Source organism: Triturus cristatus, chromosome 8 (assembly GCF_964204655.1).
Source record: "Triturus cristatus chromosome 8, aTriCri1.1, whole genome shotgun sequence".
Classification (NCBI taxonomy): Eukaryota; Metazoa; Chordata; class Amphibia; order Caudata; family Salamandridae; genus Triturus; species Triturus cristatus.
This window is the reverse complement of record NC_140591.1, coordinates 1,536,978,506-1,537,004,783: the sequence shown is the minus strand read 5'-3', so window position 1 is coordinate 1,537,004,783 and position 26,278 is coordinate 1,536,978,506. Positions and strand designations below refer to the sequence as shown.

Here is a 26,278-nt window from a genome sequence, read left to right as displayed (position 1 = left end):
CCGTTCTATTATGTGGTCAGTCTGAAGGAGTGGGAGATTTTTCCTGGGAAGGTGCTGCATGATTACGCCTTTTGCTGCTGCATTGACTTTGGAAGCAAAGGTGAAGTTGCTGTCATAAAAATTATCGGGTGCTGTACTTCTTGTGAGACAGCTGTAGTAGGCCTTCTGTGGTTTTTGGGATCATACCATTGAAAATTGATCTGCTAAAATATGATCAAAATTGAGAAGGGACTAGAGTGGCAATGGACAAGAAAAGAGTATATTAAAAAAATCCAGATATAGGTAGATATTTTGGGGGCATAGACTCCATATAATATTCTTTGATTGTTTTTATCCCTGTGTTCTTTGTTCTCCTGCCAGGTTATCTTGCTTTTTTTTCTGTCCTTTGGAGTCACTGACATCTCAGCTGCCTGTTGGAACAGATGTGTGTAGGTTGTATTTTCTAGATGAACTAGATTCACGGTCATATGACAAAGACCTTGAAATATCACCAGATCCACAAACACAGTGGTTAGAAATCTGGAGCTTCTTGTGGATTTCTTTTGCGATGACCATAAAAAGTGTTTGGAAATAATCGTAGAGAGCAGCAAAGCATAACCATTGCACCAACCATGCAGGAGAAACTACCGACAAAAGTGTACGATGTGGCTCTTTCCATCTTCCCCTGGAATACCCTGTAGGGAAGGAGATGTGGCCAATGGCCATAGCTGCTGCGTTTGGAAGTGGGGAACTAGGGTTGTGTCTCTGCATCGGCTCAACAACCTGTGATTCTGGACAGATCTCTTAATCTCCTCCTTGCCTAGAAAAATAAGAATCTGACCTAGTGTTGTGTAATGTTGTGCTCATGTAAAGCGCACTAATGCCCTTGGGTCAAATTCACACTATATAAATCTGTAAAAAAAATAATAATACCCACGGTAGTGTTAAAAGAATTCACTAACTTTGGCTGGTACAGAATACATGTTCTATGAAAGCAGAACCATAGAGATATCAGTGGTTGGGACTCGCACCCCCACCTGTTGTCCGCAATGTCCTGTTGGTCAATTTCCACCTGTCAATGTCATTCAATTGTGAATTTTCAATTCACCTGCTAAGTAAATTCTCTTTGCACCGTCCCAGGCCACAGCATATGGATATGGCACTTGCAGCAAAGCTGGAGGTAAGACACAAGTGAAACAATTTTTTAGATGCATTCGTTAAAGAGTGGCTCTAGCTCCAAGTGGCAATGAAGAACTTCAGGTGAAAATTTTTGTCACATTGAAAATATGAACTATTGTAAATACAAAAGCCGGGAATGCGGGGGTAAGGTTCTGACTGAATTACAAATCGGGATGGGTGAGACCAGGTGTATGCAACATTACAAGGCAGAACATTGTACTTTAAAAAAAAAAAATATTTGGACATATGGACATTTGCAGCAAGAGATAAAGCGATCTTGCCAGAATCACATGATTATTTGATCACGTGCCAAAGTCAAGATTAAAATCTATGTCTCCTGATTCCAAGTTTAGCAATTTGTCCACTAAACCACACCTCCCACTTTATTGTCCGTGTGGTCCATCAAACTCTCAGAAACCCAGATTTAAAGAGAAATATGAGTTTCCATCCATATCAGCATTTCAAGATGTGTTGTTTTTTGCTGTCACATTTCCACAAGCAAAACCTTGTGGAATATGCCTATACAAAACAGCTTAACATATGTGAAAGGCCTTCGTAAATGGGGACTGAAATTGAAAGAGTACAGAAAAGAAGTGAACATTAGAAAGACTAGGACAGCGGTTCTTAACCTTTTGTCTTCTGTTGACCCCCACTGACTGATTACTGGACCCAGGGATGCCAATGAGTCAATATTGGAAGCCAGACACCCCAGACGTAAGCAATTGCTGTGTTTGAACCTCAAAGCAATACAAAAAAATTACAAAAACAAGTACCCAGCAAACAAATGCTCAAATATTGAAATATTTTGCTTAATTCACAATCAAATATAGAAAGGTGTTCAAATTTTCATTTTTTCTTCTTTATTTATATTCTTTAATAATTTAAACTTATTCATTGTAATATTATTTAATTTTGTAAGACAGTCGCGGACTCCCTGAGTAGTCCTTGCAAACCGCTAGGGGTGCCCGGTCCACAGGTTAAGAACCACTGGGCTAGGGGATATGTGTGTGTGATGAAGGAGAGTTTATAAAAGACAAGATTGTATGTTCTCAAGTGAAGCAGTGGTATAGTTAAGAAAACCACCATAGAGAGAAGAACAGTAATTGAGATGAGAGAACTAAAGTTTGGTGAAGTTGTTTTAGAGAAAAGAAAGGAGGACAAGATGATCCTATTTTTATACTGGTGTATAGGTGAAAATGACGGGTTTTAGAAACAAGAGATTTGATGCTGAAAATTAGATGAAAGTTCAAAAAGATCGCCTTGGTTACACGAGTGGTAGAAAAAGCCAGTGGTTTTGGAGATACGATAACAGTAGAGGCAGTATTGAGTAATAAGGCAGGAAAAAAATGTTCCGTCTCTTTAGGTTTAAGTTTTAGGAAATGGGACATTGTACACGTCTGAAAAGTTGAAAGCCAGACAGCGATTCGGTCTTGGAGGGAAGTAAAGAAAGAGGTGATTTGGTAGCGGGACACTAACTCAAATGAAGATGTAATAGTATCTAAAAGAATACCACGGGGCTCAGGACAGATCTACCAAAAGGGGCACAAGTTGCAGACAAAAAGCTGTTCCGTGCTACCAGAAATTTGCAATAAGACAAGTTGGAGTTCGACCAGTCCTGTCCAATGCCTGTGACACCTAGTGAAGAAAGAGGACTCTAGGATGATGATCCACAATGAACAGGCTGGGCAAAAGCCAAACCGGATAAGGGCAGAGGAGAAATGTTAGTAATGCGCCTGTTGGAGGAAGATAGAAGCAACTTAAGTTGACAACCTGAATATTCAAAAGAGAATAAATTATTATATGGAAAAAAGAAGAAAGTTGAGAAAATTACATGTGCAAGGATTTTATATAGGTTGGAAGAAGAGAAATGGGATGAAAAATTGAATGATCTGCAGTCATATAAGGGTTTTCTTAGCAGAAGACAAACAGCAGCAGGTTTTAAGAAGTCAGATGTAAGAGAGGTGTTGAACAAAGCTCTTGGTTGGAAGTGAAAGCAGGAAAACCGAGTTCTCCAAGGGCGGACAGAACTAGATCAGTTGGGACAGCCCTTGGTTTAGCGTGAGCCCCCGAAGTTAGTATACCATCCTCAGAAAGAAGTTGGAAAGTGTCACAGCAGGGTGAGGGGAAAGAGCGTGGAATAGGGAGCAAGAGAATAGGGATGGCATTGTAAAAGGAAAGGAAGAAATAAAGTAAGAAGCAAAGTTGCCTGGGAAAAAGATCAGGAGAAAGTGTGTGGTTCATGGAAAAACCAAGCAGCACTGATTGTCAACATGATTAGAGATACGGGATTGAAAGTGGAATTCTGTAGGTGACTTAAGTTTGGAGGCATAGACATCATGCTGGAGAAGGAAACAAGAAAAACTGTGTAAGCTTTGAGCTTGCACCAAAGGCTCTCAGTATCACACAGTGAAGAACACAGCAGAGATAATTCTGGAGTATGCCAGGAGGTGGTTTTGCTTTGGGTTTAAAAACTCAAAAGAAGGAAAAGTGAGTGTTGGATACAAGCATCATTTGAGGAAAGTTGAGAAATAGCCTTGAGGAGGCAGAGTAATAAAATACTGCGTAGATCATGTTGAAATGATACAGCTTTAAAGAAAACCAAAACAGAAGAAGGAATCGGGAAAGTAACTGTTTGAAAAGAAGAAAGTGATGAGACGATGGATGGTAGAGTATGTGGCTCGAAGACAAGATGATGTGGAAAGAGAAGCAAAGATAAGTTGACGGATATCACAAAGGGTATGCTTGGTGGAGAAAAAATATGATCTACGTCAGAAGAACTTGAAATGATTTTAACAATTTAAGTGGAAGACCATATGAGTCATTAGAAAGATGTCCGGTGAAGACACCCAAAAAAAATAGAGGGGCAGGAGAACGGAAGCCACAGAAAGATTGGCCTTTAGGTCATCGCAGAGCGATAAAAGTGGACCGGGAGAGTCATAAATAATCAAGAAGGCAAGAATAGTAGTATAACAAATGTGACAGGGTGAAACTCGTAGCGATGGAAGGAAATGTTGCATTGGAAGGCATGGGACTAGATGATGCTGTTAGGCATGCCGCGTATGAGTGGAGCGTGGAGAGTAAGAGACCTCTGTAGCAGTGGCCTCTGTGCCATTCTGAGACAGCCAAGTTTCAGAAATTGAAATCAGTACCATTTTACGAGCTGGAGTAGCTCCAAGAAGAATGGTGTGCTCTTCACACATCACATCGTGCAGTAATTCTGAATCCTGGAATTATAGAGTCCTGCATTATTGGTAATTCCAAGCTGAGAATTAGGTTTCCGCACACACGTTATAATGAGGCCAAATTATTTGCCATGTGAAATACGGTAAATTTGCCTGGGATTGCGGCCCGCACTGCAAACCTTTTCAAAGGGCCGTGTCCTACTTGTCTGTGATATCGTGCATTTTTTGTCAGAGCTAAGAATCTTCCTGTTCTGATGTGGCCCATAAATATTTTGTTAAAAACATTCAAGGGCTTCAATAAAACCTGAAATTCCTCCTGCTTTTTAAGAAACTGTTCACGTAAAACTCTTGTGATGAGGGATCACTTGAAAGTTGTGCAAGAGCCTTGTGTACATTAATTACCAGTTCTCTTATGATAACAAAGGAGGGCGGTTTGGATATCTGGGGGTGCATCAGAAGATGATGGAAGTCGTGCACGGAGTGAGGGGGTCACTTTGCTGAATCTGTTAATGCTAGTAAATGGTTGGTGCTCAAGTACTATACATAGGTTGACGTGACATATTTTTTGTTTGTGTCTACTTTGGTTTTCTCAATTTTTTCCTGATTAAAACAAAGAGCTCTTAGTGCATGGATTTAGATACCCGGGGAGACGATGCAGTGGCTCGTAGTCTCAGAGGATCAGGGAGTACTTTAGCAAGGAACCTTTGCAGATTCTTCACCACTTCTGATCTCTGAAATAGGATCTTTAAGAAGGTTCAGTGAGAGATCTTTGGTGTGCACTAGGGAGGCCTAGTGGGGAAGTCCAGTAATTATTACATCCACGCGTTGGCCTCAATTTTTCCTTCCTAGTAGCTGCAATGTCAAGTAACTGTATCCTCCAACAAGCACTCGCTTACAAGGGTGACGCAGGAAAGCACAACGCCTACATCAGACTTTCCAAGCCTCTCCTTAGAGGCACAATGCACTTCATTTCCTGGCTGATTTGCCTTGTAGTGTTTGAGCATAAATTGGGTGGCAGATGCATTGAGGCGTGGCACATCAATCAATCAATCAATCAATCAATCATAGTATTTGTAAAGCGCACTACTTACCTGTGAGGGTCTCATGAAACTTGCTGGGTGTGTAGTAAAGAAGCAGTCACGAGCCGAGGCCAGAAGCAGACCGTAAAGGGAAAAGGCTCATATAATGTTGTCAATCTGCATTGAACCACGGTGGATCCAGTCTCTGCGTGTGATCAAGTGTGCATTAGAATTCACAGATCGTGAAATCTTTTTTGTTGTTTTTTTTTATAACCTATCCCTATCAGTAACACCCTATGTGTGTATAGAGATTCTACTTACTAATAGCTTCCATGCAACTAAATAATCAAATAATAAATTTGAAGTCCACTTGTTTCTGCCTTACACATTTGCCAGGGTTGCCAAAATGTAAGGAGCTTGCCTTTTTTTTCTTCAAAAACTGTTACAGTTAAAACGGAGAGAGATTTTCAGATTCCCTTTGGTGTAATCTGATGGCACTCAGAGCTGATCCTGAAACTTCCAAATGTCGTAACGCAAAGTAAATATGGCAGTGTGTGGACGGGCATATGTATGAAAATAGCATGACCCCCCCAGAGCTGTTGCATTCTGTATATTGGGCTCAGGGAGGGATTCCATTCATACTCTCTTAGACATGCAAAGCTAATGATTTGTAAATGCTGGCAGAACTGTGCAACACATTTAGGTACTGTAATTTATCCAGTGTGGATATGGAATTTAAAGGGGACGCGTTCCTCCCAAACTCTCAGATCCTCGCACAAGGCACAATTCCTGTCATGTACTAGTTAGAAAGCGCTACCATGAAAAACAGGAGGGAATCTCGTACCAGTATTTTGTGAGATACAAACTTCTTTGGAATTTGATAATTTTTGGTGAGGACTGTTACTTGCATTGCTTGGCTTTGGTAAATCCGTATTTAAATGTACAAAATGCTATTTAGAAATGGTATTTATTGCAATTATTTGACAACTCTCTTTGCTTTTGTGAATGGGTGTATTTTACTTACGTGAAAATGTTTGTATCTTTATTTTGGCATGAGTACTTTTGTGATCAATTTTTCCAAAGTGAATCAGCCTACATGTCTTAACTGCAATTTGTTAGAGATTATCTGCTTCAGTATTTTTTACTTTTGTTTCTTGCCCTCTAGAATTCAGTCGCCGTTGGTGTGTCCTTGAAGAAGGCATCCTTAGCTACTATGAAGGCGTCCAGAACCCGACCCCCAATGGAGAGATCAAAATGTCCGAGATTGTATGCCTAGTTGTCAACCCGACAGACACTCATGGGTGAGTCTATCGATGCTGTAGTCTTGATGTACACACTCAACATTCTGGGCATGACCACAGATTGCATGGACCCCCTTTCTCACCTTCTTGGTGAGTTTAAGTAGAGTTGGAAAAAACTTTGATCAAACATCAAGGACTATTTTATTGTTAGTTGAACAGCAGTTGTGAATGCTGTTTCTAATTAAAAAAGCAATTAGATTGCCCTGAAATTTTCTGAATACTCAAAAAGTTATCCAGGAAATCATGAAGTACCATGTGAATGCAGGAAAATATAAATGTCATATATTGAAAATGTTGAAGGTCAGTAGCTGACGAATAGATGTAATACAAATCCTTTGCAAACTTGTGAAGTTTTTACTCTGCAGACTTCTTGGTACATTTTCTAAATTTTGTAATCCTAAAATTTGTGACCTTTGTTTAAGAAAACTTGAGAAATAAAATGCAACTAAGTTATGTTTAGCAGAAAATAATTTCAGCGTAGTCCCACTTCTAGACATCTTTGAGAATTCTGTTGCAATTTTGTCTGAAAATCTATTTTAGAAATGTACCTCTCTGCATTCTTCACAAAGTGAAAAAGTTTACAAACCTTGCAAAACCTCCTGCGGGAAATTGAATTTCTTCCATCGTTAGTGTCAGACTCTCTCGTTTGTACCTGGTTAATAATCAGGAAATATAAGCTTTGATTTTTTTTACAAAGCAGACTCATCCTCACTCACATTGTTCTGCCTGGACTAATACTTTGCTTCTCTAATTGGTTTTCCTACATTTTGCCTTTCACCTGTTCATTCCTTCTTTAACCCAGTTATTTGGCCTTCTTTCTAAGTTTCCCCACTCCCCGGAGCACTGATTTCCTCTTGTATCTCTCCTCTTGTTTTCTGCTTGTCTCCGTTTCACTCTGTCTACTGCTTCGAAGTGCAATAGACACCATCCTTTATTTAACCCTTTCTCCCGCCCCATAGAGGCTGCTTTGCTTTCCAGAACCAGTTGGTCATCCCTCTCTGATCCCTTCTGACACATTTTGCTTTTGTGCCTTCTCTTTCCTTGTTCCTAAACTCTGGCGTGCACTGCCGGTTGCAGTTCACACCACACCCATCCTCTTCTCCTTATGCCACAGTTGTTCTCCATCATTTTGACTTGACTTTCCTCATGATGAAATCCTTTCTTTTCACACTTTACTCTTGTGCTATATTTCTGTAACTCTGCAGAGTACTTATACAAAAGTACTTTTTTGCATGAAGTGAAAGAAACTCACACAATGCATGCTGTTCTTCAGCTAGAGGAGTTGTGGAAAATGGAGGTCCTGCTTTTACGGTGAAATGTACCATCAGAAACTCAGTAGATCGATGGTCATTACTGCAAGACCAAGAAACAACCATGGAGAACTATGGTCCTCTCAGAAAGAAACTCAGTCAATCGACAATCGTCACTGCGTGACCAAGTAACAACCATGGAGAACTTTGGTCCTCACAGAAAGAAACTCAGTCAATCGATGATCGTCACTGCGTGACCAAGAAACAACCATGAAGAACTGTGGTCCTCACAGAAAGAACCTCAGTCAATCGACGGTTATCACCCTGTGACCAAGTAACAACTATGGTCCTCACAGAAAGAAACTCACTCAATCGATGGTCATCACTGGAGAACCAAGAAACAACCATGGAGAACTCTGGTCCTCACAGAAAGAAACTCAGTCAATCGATGGTCATCACTGCATGACCAAGTAACAACCATGGACAACTTTGGTCCTCACAGAAAGAAACTCAGTCAATCGATGATCATCACTGCGTGACCAAGTAACAACCAAGCAGAACTGTGGTCCTCACAGAAATAATGTGAGGATGTAAGCATGACATAGGAGTTATGCACTGCTGACTCCAGGCTCCAAGTCAAGAGTCCTTTCGCTAACTCAACTGTATAATTGCCTCTTTTTGCTCAGAGTTACTGATATGCGGCATTACATTTTTGAAAGTATTGTAAAAAAATTACAACTAGAAATTGCATCACCAGGTTAGATGATCAACCACTTGCTATCAGAGATCACACACCACATTGCAGGAGCAACGTCTTAACTCCGTATTCCACATTCAAGGACACCATCAATCAGACGCTTTCTTGTCCCTTCAGCAAGAAGATACAGCAAACCTCCCTTTTAACTTAGTAGAGCCAAGAGGATGGCTGGGCAGACTCCATGCGCCTCACCTTACATTACGGAGGCGCTCAAACCACATTGGCTCACCGTCCCTTCAGAAGGTAGAAACTGTGTCAGTGTATTGGTGTCAATGTGAATTGTCTTGACGGGTGTACAATCTCTTGCCATCTGCAATATATGTTGGCTAAATGGTGTAGGTTCTCTGAAAAGAGTGTAAGGCTCGACTCACAAAAGAGCGCCTTGGATGACACTTTGTGTCAAAAGAATGAGTATCATCTCGTTTGATAAGTGATTACTGGTTTTATATTACAGATGCCATGTATAATTCACAGAAGCCTTTAACGATTGCATAAAATCCTGTTTGTAATTTCCCAATTCCAGTATATTTTTAACCTCATTACTCACCTGTAATAAGATAATTACATTGCTACAGTATGCAACAATTATTGCAGTTTAGTTGTGATGTCACAATGCCTATTGCCAGAGCCACAAGTGTGTGAAAGGGAAGACACTGAGAGGAGCAGCGTTACAAGCAATGAAAGACGTAGGGAGCTGTTTAACTCTTTCTTCTGAACTACGTTTCCCCTGAAAATTCAGTTATTAACGTATAAAGTGACAGTATTAGCAGTATATTTACTGGAGCGCATTGCATTGAAGTGGGGAAACATCTTGGTGTTACCATGCACCTCCTCCTGTTTTGAAAGTGACTGCTTAAAATATATTTTTTGTGGTAAATGTCAAACTGCAAAATGTTTTTTGCTAGTACCAATTATGCCTTTATGCTACACATCCGCTGCTACATTGTGTAGATGGGCAAAGGGCAATATAGAGACCATGTAGTATAAGAGGTACCTCATAAGGATATTCCAAGTCCTCTCAGAGCTCTAGGACTTTATAAAAGAGCTCGACTTTCAGCCGTGTTCCTCTTTACGGTAACGTGGTTGCTCATTGATTTACAACATGGAGTAGATTGCACTGAAATGTGTGTACAAAAACCTGTCTGGTTTTCAAATTACAGTCGATTTTTGATGTCACTAGTATTCTGTATTATGAAAAAAGCGCGCTATGCTTTTGTACACTTTTGACAACTCTAATACGACTTTGTCAAGTCTCTGTTTTTTTAGTTCCCATAAGTCAGCAAAATAGCATTACTGTGATCCCAATGCTAGGGATGAGTCTGACTGACTCTATCCCTGCCCCTTTGGCATCAGTGGCTACAGTTCCTAACAAAACTATCACAGTTCAGTTAGAAAGCGACAGTGTCCGCAGAGAATTGAGAGTCCACGTCATCACCTGCTGGTGTAACATTCCCAGAACTGAACCTTGTCTGTCCAGACATTGGCATCCATGTGCAGTCCTGGAGGACATACACTTATTTCATTGTTTTTTACGTTCAGTTTCTTGTAAGTTTGCCTCAGTGCCTCGCTTTGTTCCTTTCTTCCCATCACAGATTCGAGAGCACGTTTGAAATCTACACCGAATCCGAGAGACTGTACCTGTTTGGTTTGGATAATGCAGCTGCGGCACGGGAGTGGGTAAAGTCTATTGCCAAGGTAGGACTCCCTCAGCTTTTATTTTCAATGTAATTTATTTAAGTGTCTTTTTGTTCTGCATTCGCCAAGACTTTTTGATTTTACTAAAATGATATATGTTTGAGGCATATGAGCTGTAGATCACACACTATGCATAGATCGCCATCTGGTGTTGGGCCCGGATGTTTGCACTTTGTTGTTGTCCTGGAAAGTCTTTGGAAGTCACGGGATAGGTGGCTCCTCCTTTGGACAATAGTGCGCATGGGCATCGACTCCATCGTCAGATTGTTTTTTTCCGCCATCGGGCTCGGATGTGTTCATCGCGCTCCCGTTCGGTGTCGTTACCGATCATCTTTTCGACGTGAAATCCTCACCCATTCTTCGGTATCGTTTCGATTGCGTTTCCCTTCGATGCGCATCTCTACCAGACCTTCAAATCTTTGATTCCGGTCGTCGACGCAGTCCTTTGGGTCTACCTGCGCCATTGGGCCTTCGGCTCATGGAAAGGCCTCCCTTTAAAAAGTGTACTAAATGTGGATCCAAGTTTCCACACGCAGATCTTCATGAGGTGTGTAACCTCTGCCTTTCACCCGAGCACGAGGCCAAAGATTGTCCAGCTTGTGCCTCTTTCCGCTCCAAGAAGACGATCCGGGACCGTCGAGCTCGAAGAACAATGGCTCGATCATCGACATCCATTCCCGATGACATCTTCCAGGAAGGCATCAATGTACCGGAGCAGGAGCAGATCCAACACAGCGCCGACGACTCCGGCGTCGAAGACATCACTCCAGGGCAGCGGGTCGTAAGTACTGATGTCGACCCCTCCCCACCCCCCCTTCCCAAAAAGGCTTCGGTCACACCTTCGCCCTCGGGCCTAGGTGCACACCGGGACAAAACGTCTCATGCCTTGCCTTCGGGCTCGGCACAGAAGCCAATACAAAAGCCTTCAGGCCACTCGGGATCGAGCCAGCCTGCCGTCGGTGCCGAAACTCCATCCCTGGCACCGAAAAAGAAATTCAGGGATTCTGTAAGGGCCAAAGTCATTAACCCCAGGGTAGAAAAGAAATACAAAGCTACCCCATCTGACCCCGTTTATATTAAAGGGCAAATACCCTTAGATTCTGTAGTGGTCTCCAACGCCAGGACAAGGGCCAATTCGCAAACCACAGGAGACGCCTCTCCTCCTGATAAGGAATCAAAACTGCTGGACGCGTCTGGGAAAAGAACAGTGTCCCAAGCAGCTAACGTGGAGGATTGCCAACACACAGGCTTTGCTCGCAAGAAAGGATAGGGCACACTACAATGAGCTAGAGACCCTACTGCAACACCTTCCAGACCAATACAAGACACGAGCTAATGATCTCATCCAGGAAGGCAAGGTCATTACAAATACCTCCATTCGTTGTGCTCTCGATGCTGCAGACACAGCATCCCGGGCTATTAACACCAGCGTCCTTTTACGCAGGCATGCATGGCTACGCATTTCCGGCTTCAAGCCGGAAGTCCAAACCACTATATTAAATCAACCATTTGACCAAGAACACCTTTTTGGACCTAACATAGATTCATCTTTAGAAAAGATGAAAAAGGACACAGACACTGCCAAATCAATGGGAGCCTGGCAATCGCAAGCTCCCAGAAGTTATTTTCGTCGCTCTTCTCATAGAGGCGCCTCTAGAGGTTTTTCCACAGAAAACCCCTCCACCTCATACAAGAGTCCAACACAGACCTCATCTACAAGAGGCTATTACAGAGGAGGCTACAGGGGCAATTACAATAAGGGGAGAGGCAATACTACCAACACTCGTACCGCCTCCACCCCCAAACAATTACTTCCCTCCACTGCCCTCGAACCACTCTACTCTGGTCGGGGGAAGATTGCTACAGTTCCTACCTGTCTGGAACACCATTACCACAGACAGGTGGGTGAGACAAATCATCCAATCCGGTTATTGCCTAGAGCTCACTTCCACTCCCCCGCATATTCCACCGAGACAGCGTCCAATGTCCGCAGAACACTTAACAATTCTAAAACAAGAGGTACTTTCCCTCCTACAAAAACATGCCATAGAACCAGTTCCCCTTCATCACCAGAACACATGGGTTTACTCCCTGTATTTCCTCATTCCAAAGAAGGACGGAACCCTGAGACCCATCTTGGACCTCAGACCATTAAACCTCTGCATACAATCAAACCATTTCCATATGGTCACTCTTCAGCAAGTCCTCCTGTTACTCAAACAAGGCGACTTCCTTGCCACATTAGATCTCAAGGACGCCTACTTCCACATTCCCATTCACCCTGCTCACAGGAACTACCTTTGGTTTGTGGTAGACGGCCAGCATTACCAGTTCAAAGTCCTCCCATTTAGAGTCACTACGGCACCCAGGGTCTTCACAAAATGTCTGACAGCGGTAGCAGTCCACTTAAGACGACAACAGATTCACGTCTTCCCATATTTAGACGACTGGCTCATAAAAGCCAAGTTACATATCCAGTGTGTAAATCACACACACGCCACAATACAACTACTTCACGACTTGGGGTTTACCATAAACTTCCCAAAGTCTCACCTCCAACCATCCCACATCCAACAATATCTGGGTGCAACAATAGACACCTCAAAAAGCCTTGCATATCCCAGTCCACCCAGGATAGCAGGCATGCAAGCTCTTATAGCAAGATTCCAACCGCAACACTCACCTCCAGCTCGAGTGTTCATGCAACTAATAGGGATGATGGCCTCCTGCATATTCATAGTACCTCATGCAAGACTCCAGATGCGCCCCTTACAGGGATGCTTAGCATGTCAGTGGAACCAAGCTCAAGGTCAGCTGATAAATCTGGTGTTGGTGGATAGCTGCACACATCGCTCTCTGCAGTGGTGGAACACCCAAAACCTTTCCAAAGGGCGACCGTTCATAGAGCCGGTTCCACAGATTGTGCTAACAGCAGACACATCGCTCACCGGATGGGGAGCTCATCTACTTCATCACACCATACAGGGCACATGGACACCTCAGCAAAGGCTACTCCACATCAATCATTTGGAGTTACTAGCAATCTTTCTGGCATTAAAATCATTCCAGAAACAGATATCAGGCAAAGCTGTTTAGTCTGCACTGACAATATGACAGCAATGTACTACTCACAAAAACGGGGGGACGCACTCTCTCCACCTCTCTCAACTAGCACAGGGCATATGGAGATGGGCCATTCCTCAGAACATTTTCCTTTTAGCACAACATCTCCCAGGAACTCAAAATCACATGGCAGATCTGTTAAGTCGACAGACACAACAGATTCACGAGTGGGAACTTCACCCACAAGTTCTCCAACTGTTCTTCCAAATGTGGGGGCAGCCACAGATAGATCTCTTCACCACACATTACAACACAAAATGCCCAAACTTCGCCGCCAGATATCCACACTAATTTTCCAAAGGCAATGCGATATGGATGAATTGGTCAGGCAAATTTGCATACGCTTTTCCGCCTCTTCCACTCATTCCATTAGTGGTACGCAAGCTGCAACAACAGTCGCTCACACTGATCCTAGTTGCTCCAACGTGGGCCAGACAACCCTGGTACACAAGATTGCTGGAACTATCAGTAGTCCCGCACCAAAAACTACGCCTCTTCCCACAGCTCTTCACACAGAACCATGGAGAGATCAGACACACAGATCAACCTAGTGACCTGGCTCCAGAGGTCCTAGAGTTTGGTTATCTCAATCTTCCCCCTGATTGCATGAACGTTATCAAGGAGGCTAGGCGCCCCATCACTAGAACCTGCTACATAGCCAAGTGGAAAAACTTTGTCATATACTGTAACAATAACAACATCAACCCTCTAGATGCGTCCACTCAGCATATCATATGTTATCTACTGCATCTTCAGAGATGTAATATAGCATACCCATCAATTAGGTTACATCTCGCTGCCATTGCAGCTTACCTACAAAATAGACAGCACCTGTCACTGTTCAGGGTGCCCGCCATTGAGGCATTCATGGAAGGCCTCATAAGAATAATTCCTCCTAGGGTACGTCCTTCCCCAGTGTGGAATCTAAACATCGTCCTTACAAGATTAATGGGTCCTCCATTCGAACCTCTGCATAAATACGAACTACAATTCCTCACATGGAAAGTCGCCTTCCTTGTGGCCATTACATCTCTTAGAAGAGTCAGTGAGCTACAGGCACTAACCATTCAAGAACCATTTTTACAACTCCATCATAACAAAGTGGTTCTCAGAACAAATCCCAAATTCCTTCCTAAAATTATCTCTCACTTCCATCTGAACCAGTCTGTTGAGTTGCCAGTGTTCTTCTCGCAACCACAAAAAGTAGCAGAAAGGGCTCTTCATACACTGGACGCAAAGAGAGCACTCCTTTACTATATAGACAGAACAAAACCTTTTCGTAAAACAAAACAACTTTTTGAATCCTTCTCACGGCCACATAAAGGCAATCCCATATCAAAATCTGGCATTGCAAGGTGGATCGTCAAATGTATACCAATTTGCTACCACAAGGCAAAACGAACATTATCTATTCCTCCTAAATCCCACTCTACCCGAAGGATAGGGGCTTCAATGGCATTTTTAGGGAACATTCCCCTAGATGACATCTGCAAAGCAGCTACATGGTCTACACCGCACACATTCACAAAACACTATTGTGTAGATATGCAGGCAAAACAACAAGCTAGTGTGGGCCAAGCTGTACTTAAAACACTATTTCAAACTACTGCAACAGACACTGGTGGTCGCCGCTAAGGAGGAGTACTGCTATGCAATCTATGCATTGTGTGTGATCTACAGCTCTTATGCCTCGAACGGAAAATGCTAAACCAGTATGCATCTGTTCTTGGCATGTAGAGTTGTAGATCCACACACGCCCACCCGCCTCCCAGGCTACTTTTATCTGTTCCAGTATTATCTTAATTAGATACAACATACATGGGCATCTCTTTCTGTTTCTTACAAAACTCCATTATTTCCCTTCTTGGCGGAAAAACAATCTGACAATGGAGTCGATGCCCATGCGCACTATTGTCCAAAGGAGAAGCCACCTATCCCGTGACTTCCAAAGACTTTACAGGACAACAACAAAGTGCAAACATCCGGGCCCAACACCAGATGGCGATCTATGCATAGTGTATGGATCTGCAGCTCTACATGCCAAGAACAGATGCATACTGATAAGCAGCATTTTCCATATATAATATACTTTCTCATAGGGTCTTTCAGGTAGCCCTCTTCACCCGTTGTCGTGTTGTTTTGCCAGTCTATTTTTTTATATTTGTGATAACCCAACAGCACTCTCGGCAATATTTACAAAAAACTATGATAAAACAAGCATTGACAAAGTCATAAGGCTGTCAGCAAAAATCAGACCTGCTGGATTTGCTAATGCTTACTCATGAAGTGAACCAGGTGCCGATGTCGTCAGAGAGCAGCAGTGCAGCTAGAATAGCGCCAAATTAGTGAGGAAACAAACAGCCATTTCCACCTTTAGGACATGACGAGCAGGATATGGACATGCAGCAGCATTCTGAGGCCTTGTACCAGTTAAAGGTTTCGAAGTGGGCTGGAAGCAGGAACATCGGCGGGAGCGCAAACATCAGGGAAAACAGATAAGTAAAAGGGGGTAGGGACACACAGAGAAGTGAGTAAGTCATGGCAGTGAAAATAAATGTGGCCCAATAACATGTCATTTAGAGCTACTGTACCAATAAACACATTCACACACTTACTATAGTGCAAAGGTCAAATTCCAGTTTATTACCACAGTACAGCAAAGTGACATGAGAAAAACACTGTTTAGTGCCTTAGGGTGCATGTAGCCATTACCTTACACAGGGAAGCGGCACTCATAATAGTCTTATGGTCTCATTAGTGTGAGTTTACCTTACTACACACATTTAACCTCTTGCATCCTGGTTTTAGTTAAACAGCTTTCATTAAAAGCAAGTACAAATAATAAAATAGTCCTGCAGAAGGGCAGTCTCGTGTGCTCTTTCTTCCTAATGTTGGGGCGTTGTAACTCACTCAAGGCTCGCCTCTTGTAGGTCATGGCTCCTCCCCACAGATACATCTATAGAAGAAGGAGAATAAATAATGAACTAAAAGGGGGCGGAGGGAGATATATCAGCTGTGCTCCAAAGTAGAAGTGCAAGAGAAAATAACATGAAGTACAGGGGGATACATTAAGCAACACTGCCATCTCCTGGTTAAGAACAATATAATAATATTAATGAGTTATTTTTTCCAAATAAAGTACAAACATAGGATCCTAAATAAATTAATCCTTTATTAATTTTCCGTGGAGTTTCAATTGACCTCTAACCATCTTCTGAGGTGTGAGCCCTTTACCGCATTCGAGTGTTCCAGGCCCCGTTTCAGTCAGGGTTGTTTCAGTTTGGGTAGGACATGTTTCGCGGTGGAGTTAATGATCTTTTTCCGGTGTCTTCGTGGGTTTGTTTGGAGTTAAAGAGCAGTGACTCTCAAGGCCGCACAATAGTCGTGGAATGTCGCACAGTGGGAAGAAGTGAAAAGGCTGTACAGGTTGGACCAAGGGTCTCCCAGCGCGTGCTTTCTGTGCCTTTGGGGCCGCAGGTCCACCTAACTTTGCGCACTTTGCTCGCACAGCATCTTTACTGTGCAAAAGACTGTCATATTTCTTCTGCAAGACTCTGCTCTTTGTCAGGGTGTTTCTTTTCATTAAACTTCAGTTCTGGCTGCTTTGATTGGTCCTTGGTTTCAGCTGTAGCACCAATGCCTTTCCTTCTTGCTCCAAAGTGTGGCATGCCCGGCTTGCAGTCTTTCTTATAGCCATTTTGTAAGGTTTATTACACGGTGTCTGTAACAAAATCGGCCGAAAACCGATTGGTGCCGCCGAGCTCTTTGCCAGGGCCGGTTTTGGTTCCCAGTGCGGCCCTGGACAGGAACGTTTCAGGCGTGGTTAGCTGAGATCCGGCCGAGGACACATCCCCTTCAACTGAGCTGCCAGTCAGTTTAAAGAATATATGTTCCAAAATCAATAGGTTCATGCAGCGTCTTCCAGTAGTCGAGATCGTAACTTTGGCGCGATCAGGTGTGGAATGCAAAGTAAGTTTCCTTGCCTTCTCCTTGATGTACTTGTTTCCAAAGCTTCCAGACTGCTTCATACAGGAAGGGTTTTCAGCAGAGCAGGTGTTGGAACAGAATTGGGAAGGTTCCACTTGGAAAAAATTTGCTCAGTTAATGAAAACTCTCTTCGTGTCTCAGGTATGCCTCATGACAATGTATTGACAGGAGCCAGATAGAGTCACAAGGAAAGGGCAAAACATATGTTTTGTTAGGAATCAAACCCAGTGTTGCACTTAGAAACCTTAAATTTGACTATCAATTTGGTCTTCTGTCTAAGACCGATCGCCTTTTCTTGAACTGTAGCTAAGGGGTTTCCATCTATGTAACCTTTGTGAGAAATGTGCATGAAGTGATCTCATGTCTGCTTGAATCTTGAAGTGTTCTGTCTTTGATTCACCGTGGACATTGCTTTGCATGGGCCTGCTGAAAGGGGTCATGAAGTGAAGGGCAGACGAGCAGTTCTCTTGACCCAGTCCTGCATCTCTAGCCATCACCAAGGACAGGCGTTCTAGAACGTTTGTTTGTTTGATCACGACTACTTGCGTTTCAGATGTGTTGTGGCATCATTCGTTGGATGACCACTGAAAAAAGAATAAAGTGTTGTCTTGCTGCCTCTGCTATGTGTTTCTGATGTGGCGGTGTGAAGCTACTTACGAAATATATATATATATATATATATATATATTACTTCACTCCGCGTTTCTTTTGAATTTCCACCTGCAACACGTACCATCGATTTGGTGCTCAATTAATTACTTTATTGCAACGTCGCCATAACGTTTCGGCTCGACTGAGCCTTGATCACATGACATTGTACTAACATTTTGGAACCGGTTTTAAAGTGACAAGTGCATGCTAATAGATTTCACGTGAGTAGTGCATCAATAGACATAGAGAAAATAGTCAAGTATATCGCAAAATTCTTTCTTAAAGCTTATTTCACTGATTAATGCATGGCAATTTTCTACACTCATTCCTGCTGATAGGCACATTAAATTTATATAAAAAATTTCATATAAAAATGTTAAAAACTTTTACAAGTTAATCAGCATGATATACTTCCTGCCTATACGTGCCAGATACTTAACTCAGTTTTTTGCCGCACAGTCTCAAACCCACTCAATATTGAACTATGCTGCATGTTGATTTATGTGTCTAATAGACTTTTTATATCGTAGTTAAATCCACATTATCTATATGGTGAATGGATGTGCGTCTTGTAAGTCTATTGTCAAAACTATCAATGTCTATTGTTGTTTTATGTGCATAAAATATTGGTGATGTGTGTAATGAATTTGTCTGTATGTGTTGATCTGTTAAAATTCCCTATTCAGTTCAGTGAATTTTAAACTACGTGTATACCGGTGGGTCATTCTGGTTCTGTCATTTTTCTTACGGTTATTTACCCACTCTTCGAGATTCTATATCATTGGATCCCATCAAAGAATACACATTGGTTTCACATCAACATATGCTTCTATCGATATGAATTTAGTGTAGGCATCAAGTATTGCTTCTAGTGCAAAATCCTGCTTCACTTAAAGTTAACATGTTTAAAGTAAATAGATACTCCTATCAAAATAGATCTTAAAATTGGTACATAAGACTTATTTTTATATAAATATATATAAATAAATATGAAAATATATTCATTTTTCTGTAAAATTGCACATAAATATTTTGTTGTAACTGATCTAAAATGAATTACAATATTATCTAAAATAGGGTATATTTGCTTAAAACATGTTATTTCATAGATTCTCATTCACTAAAATCATAGAAGGCACTGTGTATTATATATGGGTTTTTCAAGGTTGCCAAATAGCTCATCCTAAGCAAGTGTGTAAATTTTCTGTGGCATTTAGTCCACCGGGGTTTTTGGAATCAAGTTGTATAATGTATCTAGTTTCTAACTTTCTTAGTTTGGATTCCCGATCACCCCCTCGTCTACTTGTTTTTATTGCATCCACAACAAAATATTTCAATCCTCCGTTATCAGAATCATGTTCCTCCCTAAAATGACGTTTTACTGGATAAGTATCATCCTGGTTAGTGATATCACGTAGATGTTGTAGTATGCGCCTGTGTACTTGCAACTTTGTACTCCCCACGTACTGGAGGCCACACGGGCACTCCAGTACGTATATCGCAAATCCGTCTTACAAGCAAGGAGTTTCTGGATCTTATATTCTTTGTTGCTAAATGGGGTTCTATATGTTTTAGTATTCACCCCGTGCTGACAAGCCTTGCATATTTTTCATTTAAATAACCCTTTGTTGGTTAATAGCCAGCTCGTGTTTTCTAATGTTTCGGGGCTAGTGTTTACAAGTGAGTCCCTCATGGATGGTGCTCTACTGTAGGTGATGGACACCCTCCGTGGTAACGTGGGTCCTATCACCGAGTCATTCAAGACCAAGGGCCAATTTTTGTTGATAATTTTATGAAGACTGTTTTGTTGCCGACTGTATCTCATAATGACTCTAAATTGGTCGGATTTTTCTGTCCTCTCATTCCCCAATTCTTTTTGTGGTTCCAGTTGTTTTTCTTTGATATGTTCTTCCCTACTATGCACCATAGATTTAGTAATAGCTTTACTTATTACTTTTTCAGAGTATCCCCTCTCACGGAATCTCAATTTGCTGCTTTCCCGTGCCTTCCTCAGATCTTGCTCATTACTACAGATACGTCTGAGGCGCAGCATCTCGCCGTAAGGAAAACTGTTTATGAGATGTTTTGGGTGTGCGCTGCTTACGTGTAGGGTAGAGTTGTCTGAGGTTTCCTTCCTATAGAGTCTAGTTTCTATTTTATTCTCCTTTACATAGACCTGTGTATCTAAAAAATTGACAGACGATTGACTCATTATGACAGTGAAGTGTAGGTTAATACCATTCTCATTGATTTGCTTCACAAAGTCCTCAGCATGTTCTTTTGTTCCCTTCCATAATACAAATAAATCGTCAATATAGCGTAGCCATACTATTACATTCTCTCTGAATATCTGTTCATGTTTTTGCTTGAGGACCAACTCCTCCCAGCAGCCCATGTGCAGACCGGCATAGCTGGGAGAAAAGCTGGACCCCATTGCCACACCTCTGTTTTGCTGATATATTAAGTTGTTAAACATGAAATTGTTATTCCTCAGACAAAAATCCAACATTTCAATCAGCATTTCACTATGTTCTCTATATTGTAATGGTATTTTGGACAGATAATGTTGCACCGCATTTACTCCATCACAATGTCTGATGCTGGTGTAAATTGATGTTACATCCAGCACCATGATCCAGTAACCCTCGTGCAAATCACATCTTTAATCTTCCATAAAAAAATCACTGGTGTCACGTACATATGACGGGAGTGATTTTGCATAGTCTTGAAGAAAAAAATCAATGTATTTTGATGTGTGCTCCAATAGACCCTCCCTGGCCGATATTATTGGCCTGCCTGGTGGTTTATTGGGGTCTTTATGTATTTTCGGTATGAAATAAATTGATGGTGTTACTGGGTTATCTTTTTTCAAATACTTGTGTTCATCCATTGTGAATAGTCCCTTACTTTTCCAGGTTAACAATTTTTTTGTGGTATTCCTTGTATACTTCTTTCAAATTCGATGCAGTGTTTCATATGTAACATTCTCTATCATTTAGTTGCGTAAATGCCACAAGGACAATATTTCCACCTTTATCGCTGCTGCGTATGACTATACTCTTGTTGTCTTTCAGTCTTTTGATTAAGGCATCGAATTGACGATTTTGTTCGTTATACTTCCAACGTTGCATTTGAGTTTCTTTATTAAGTTTTTTTTATTTGTGCCGTAAGTGTCTCGTGAAAGATATCAATTGAATCACGGGGTGTGATTGGATTGAAGGTGGACAGTGGTTTAAATGGTTAGTGGTTATTGGATCAATTCAATGGTTTGGACTACACTGTAGTCACAAAGCAAATTATAATACTGGTGATGGATAAGTATTGAGCACTGTATCAGCACCCATTACTAGTTTGTTTGTTATAAGCCAACTTCTACGATACATGTACATTTGATGATGTGCAGATCAATATAGCATGTCCATCTTTTGTTTTATGGACTCAGTGGTTTAAATGGTGTTGGTTGAATTGTCACTTTTTTGCATAAGTCCACCACATTGAGATTGTCTTCATTTCTGTTGTTGGCCATTTGGTCCACATATCCAGTGCCGTCAGTTTCACACAGCTCCTCCATTTCCATGAGCAAAGGTACATCCGATTGTGTTAAATTGGTACCCACAACTGATTCTATAAGCTTCATTTGACTTTTGTTTAGCACGTGACATTTTTTCTGTTTCAGTTTTCTGACTGATTTGTATATATCAAGCCTAGTTGCTGCATAATCAAAATTTGTACCAAGTGGGAATGATAGGCCTAGACAGAGAATATTTTCCTTCTTTTTAGTTAATTCGATATTTGATAAATTAACGATAGTTTTCTCCGCAGTGTTCGTCATTCCTGTTTGTTCTGCCATTGTCCCCTTCCTCTCTTTTTGTTGTAGTTTGGAGCGCCGCCTACTTGCTTAGTGCCTCTGCCTCCGCTTGTAGTTGGCGTAACCTCGCTGTTTCCTCTCTGTGGTCTGGGGCGGAGGGTTTGCCTCCTTTCGTGGCATAATAAATTAATTTCTGCGCCTGCCGATGGTTTGAGTTGTTGCCTGTTTGCCCCTGGAGTCCTCATTTCTGATTCTGATTTACTACCTCCAGCCGAACTGATATCTGACTGAGAGGTGTCTATTGTTGCAGCTTTGGATTTATTGGCTATTTTCACATTCTCAGTCGTTTTATATTTTGAAACTCGCAATGCGTCGTATTTTTGGGCAAAAGTAAATATCTGCCCTAACTCATAATCATTACGATCTCTTTAGAATTTATATGTTTTTCTCTCTTTGATTTTTTCTTCTTCTTTTTTCAGTCAGAGTATCATATCACTTCTCAATTTTGCTTTTCTTCTGTTTCGTCATATATATCTAATTCTTCATTAATTTCATCAAACTCTTTCAAAAGTGGAGCCCGATCAATGTCTGCATATTTAATTAGTATTAGCACTAACCTCCGGGATGATTCAAGATTACTTTCTGCCCATTCTCGTATTAACTCTGGGTTAGGGTTCTCACTTGGGGGCGTGAGAATTCTTAACCCCCTTGGGATTCTATTGATGTCGATATATCTCTGTAATGACCGCGACTCCCACCACTTGCTTTGTTCACTGCGCATCTTTTTCTCAAGTATTTAAAATTTTTCTTTCGCCGAACTGACATTTTTACTTCCGTCCGTATTACCCTTGTCATGAATATTTGCTGGTAATGGGAGTGAGTGATTGAATGTAGTTATATATATATATTCCTACAAAGAATTCCAGGCGAACCCACAAGCTGATTCCGCAGGTATGATTTACTCCTGGCAGAAAAGATGACGCGTTTCGACCACGTCCGTGGTCTTGGATATATATATATATATATATATATATCAAAATCCCAAAAAAGGAGAGTCGACGCCGTGTCGTTCAGTTAATCCGCTTTAATGTCAGCTGTTTACATCAATAGCTGACATTAAAGCGGATTAACTGAACGACACGGCGTCGACTCTCCTTTTTTGGGATTTTGTGGCATACTTGGACCGAGTCTCGGAGGTCCGTAACGCCGACGCGCCCTTCGTTCTGGAGGTGGTGGGTTCACCGAGGCATGAGTGGAGTTTATATATATATATGTGTGTGTATATATATATATATGTACATATATAAATATATGTATATAAATGTATGTGTATATATATATATACATATACACACACACACACACACATACATACACACATACATTCATTCACTGGGAATATACAGAATTCACTTGGTATTCATTAGTGATATGTAATAATACATAATACCAAAATACCTCTTTAGGACCGCATGGATGGATGACACTGCTGAGAGCAACAGAATAGGCGGAGCAGTCACGATACGGGTTTGCAGGCAGTAACTGGGATGGAAGAGGCGTGGACAGGGATGGAAGAGGCGTGAGAACTGACTGAGATACAGGAGTCTGTAAATCGCTTTGCAGTTCTAAGTGTGTGCATTGAGAGCCTCTGTCAGTTACAGTGGTAAGCAAGTGCCTAGAGTCCTGCAGTGCTGAGGGTTAATATAACAGGTGCCATGCAGCTTGGATGAGTATGTAAGGTAAGTCCTGTGCTTTAGAACTAGTGGCACTTTACATTAGCACAAGACAAGTGGCACAGCATATACCAGGAGGCACACTTTACCAAAGGAAAGTGGATCTCAGCTTATTGGGAGAAAGCAAGCCACTCTGGCCCACGTGTAATTTTACCAACTCAAATGCCTTTGGAGTATAAAACGGGCATTGGCATAATGGCCAAATAGTTTAATCGACAGATCCAGTAGAAAAACACACAAAGTAATTTCAGGCACCAACTGAATGAGGTCTGGACCGCATTGGAAGATATCACGGAAAGAAAGTGCTGTAAGGCAGAACCTGCGGGGAGACGGAAATCGTAAGGCCAAGTAACCATAGGCACTCAAAATTCAGCACCAAATGTGGATCCAGGAAAAGCAGAACGAAATACGACCCAGCCGACATAAGAAAATAATCTGTTATCAGAGAAAATAGTTCATTGGATAAAAAGGCAGCACATAAAAACATTGCTTGCTTGCTTGCTACTTGGGAAATTCTCAGGGACCTCTGGTTTGCATTCTGTGAAAGCTTTAGGAACATGTGATCAGGATAACAGAAGTGAGGCTCAGAATAGTTAGGTCTGACTGCATTGCCTCTGTTAAAACAAAGAATAGTGGTTGTTTGAGTTTGAGATCTAAGAAACAGTTGACAAAGGCTGTTCAGAGCAATTCTGGTCTGTGAGCAGTGGTTAGAATGTCAGTTCGAACATACTGGCATTTGTCAACATCTTAGAGACAGCAGTCTTGAATGTCATTCGCTGTAGAGTACGGTGACGTATGGCTAGGATCATGATTGGAGCAGTCATTACTCATGCACATAAGTAGGACACGATACAGATATGTTCAGCTACTCAAGGGGTCAGAAGACCGAAAGGATGGAGAAACATTCCAAAAAACTATTTCAACCACCAACCTAAGCTGTGGCAACAGTTCCAAGAGATGGCTGCAAGATGCAGCCATTAGGAGGCTGATGACGTGTTGTTCTCTTTGGCTTCAACACTCACCCTGCCCTTTTTTTTATCTCTCAGTTCACTTTCCTTTGTGTTTCAGTTTTACATGCGAGTATTTATGTTTGTTTAATAAGTGTAATTCAGTGATTTACACAACATATCCAACATGTTTATTAAATATAACCTGCAGAGGGAGCCAAAGTCCATGTTTTGGGAAAGGTCAGTCCTGCACTGGTTCCTAAGCTACTTTCCCAGCAGTGCTGGGTTTTTATCTTAGGAGAGCCTGAGTCATTGTGTACTTTGGATACAACTTTTCCAAGTGGCCTTTAAGAACGAGGGGCTGCACACAGAACTGAGGATCAGAGCGTCTCATGCATGATCCACTTCAGCAGACAGGTACTGTCACATTAACTTGTCAATGTGTTTATCAGTAGCTATCTCTTTAGCAGTATTTCTCAGCAGCACGGTTGGCTTCCCTAGCAGGGTTTCCGCTGCACAAGGCAATAGAAGGCATCTGACTTAGGACATCAGAATGCAAAAATTTGCCTAAATATGACCTTGTTTCTAAGAGATGAGGAGCACTCGAACAACGAAATGTAAATTTTCTAGGAGTCCTGAAAAGCTTTACCCCAGAGAAGATCACTAGTGAGTGACGTGATGAGAACTCTTCGGGTCTTTGGGGGATGTTCTTAATGATGGCACCTGTGGCTTTGTGACTGACATGTTCCCATCCTCTCCCCTTTAGTCGTTCATATCCTCCCGGGCGGAGCGTCTGGTAAACCACGACTTTGAGCGCATTGGGCGACTGCAGTACACCGGCGGCCTGGGCCTGGCGAGCACCAGCGTGGGTTGGTTTGCCTTGGTCCAGTCAACCCTCTATGCCTGCATGGAAGAGAGTGACATGGAAGAGGCTGTTCACCTGAAGAAGCTCCATGAACTATGTATGTGGCCACAGTTGTTGTTTGTATGCTTTCTAATCAGTTTCGCAAGCCTGTCGATGCAGCGCTCTTAAAGGGCTGTGAGAAGCAAGATGATAATATTATCTATTTTGTTTGACTGACACTTCAGAGATATTGCTAAATGTATCATCACATTAAGGTTAGCAGCACAGAATGATTTAAGTAATTAATTTGCAGGTAGCCATGCAGTTTGAGGTTAGTTGGGCTTAGGTATGTAGGTTGTGCACTTCTTCTGCGTCTGGTGCTTAATTGCAACTTTCCTTTGTCACACGAGCCATGTCACGAATGGTGTCCCATGGTTTATAACACCTGGATTAGGAGTACCTTTGTTGTGTGTGTGTCAATGTGTAAAAGAGGTCTGTTATACACATCTGTAGGTGGCTGCATCTTTGCCATTGCCCATTTGGATCAGTTGTACACTTTGTGAAGGGCATCATTTCTTACTGTTACCCTGTAGCAGAGATATGGCCATCTCTGTTCTGGTTGTCACCGAGTGGTATCCCGGATGGGCCTATGGGAGCACAGTACTAATGCACCCAAAAAATAAATCGAAGACATTAGGAGACTGGCTCAGCTCTTCACTTTGAAGGGGATGACTTTGAGGAGACCGGTTTGGCCTTTGCCAGCTGGATCAGATCAGTCCTAGTTCTAATTTCCCCTACAAGATGACCCAAATTACAACGAAGC

General features: G+C 41.9%; 1 protein-coding gene across 20 annotated transcripts in view; it reads left to right on the top strand.

Annotated features, from left to right (window-relative positions):
- The window catches only part of ARAP1 (ArfGAP with RhoGAP domain, ankyrin repeat and PH domain 1), an 826,919-nt gene that overhangs the window by 688,650 nt on the left and 111,991 nt on the right, over positions 1-26,278 (top strand). For all 20 annotated transcript variants that reach the window (XM_085623389.1, XM_085623384.1, XM_085623387.1 and 17 more), the window contains 3 exons: positions 6,525-6,660; positions 10,260-10,362; positions 25,378-25,573. In XM_085623389.1, the coding sequence (XP_085479515.1) occupies positions 6,525-6,660; positions 10,260-10,362; positions 25,378-25,573 (435 nt within the window). The remainder of the gene's footprint in view (positions 1-6,524; positions 6,661-10,259; positions 10,363-25,377; positions 25,574-26,278) is intronic.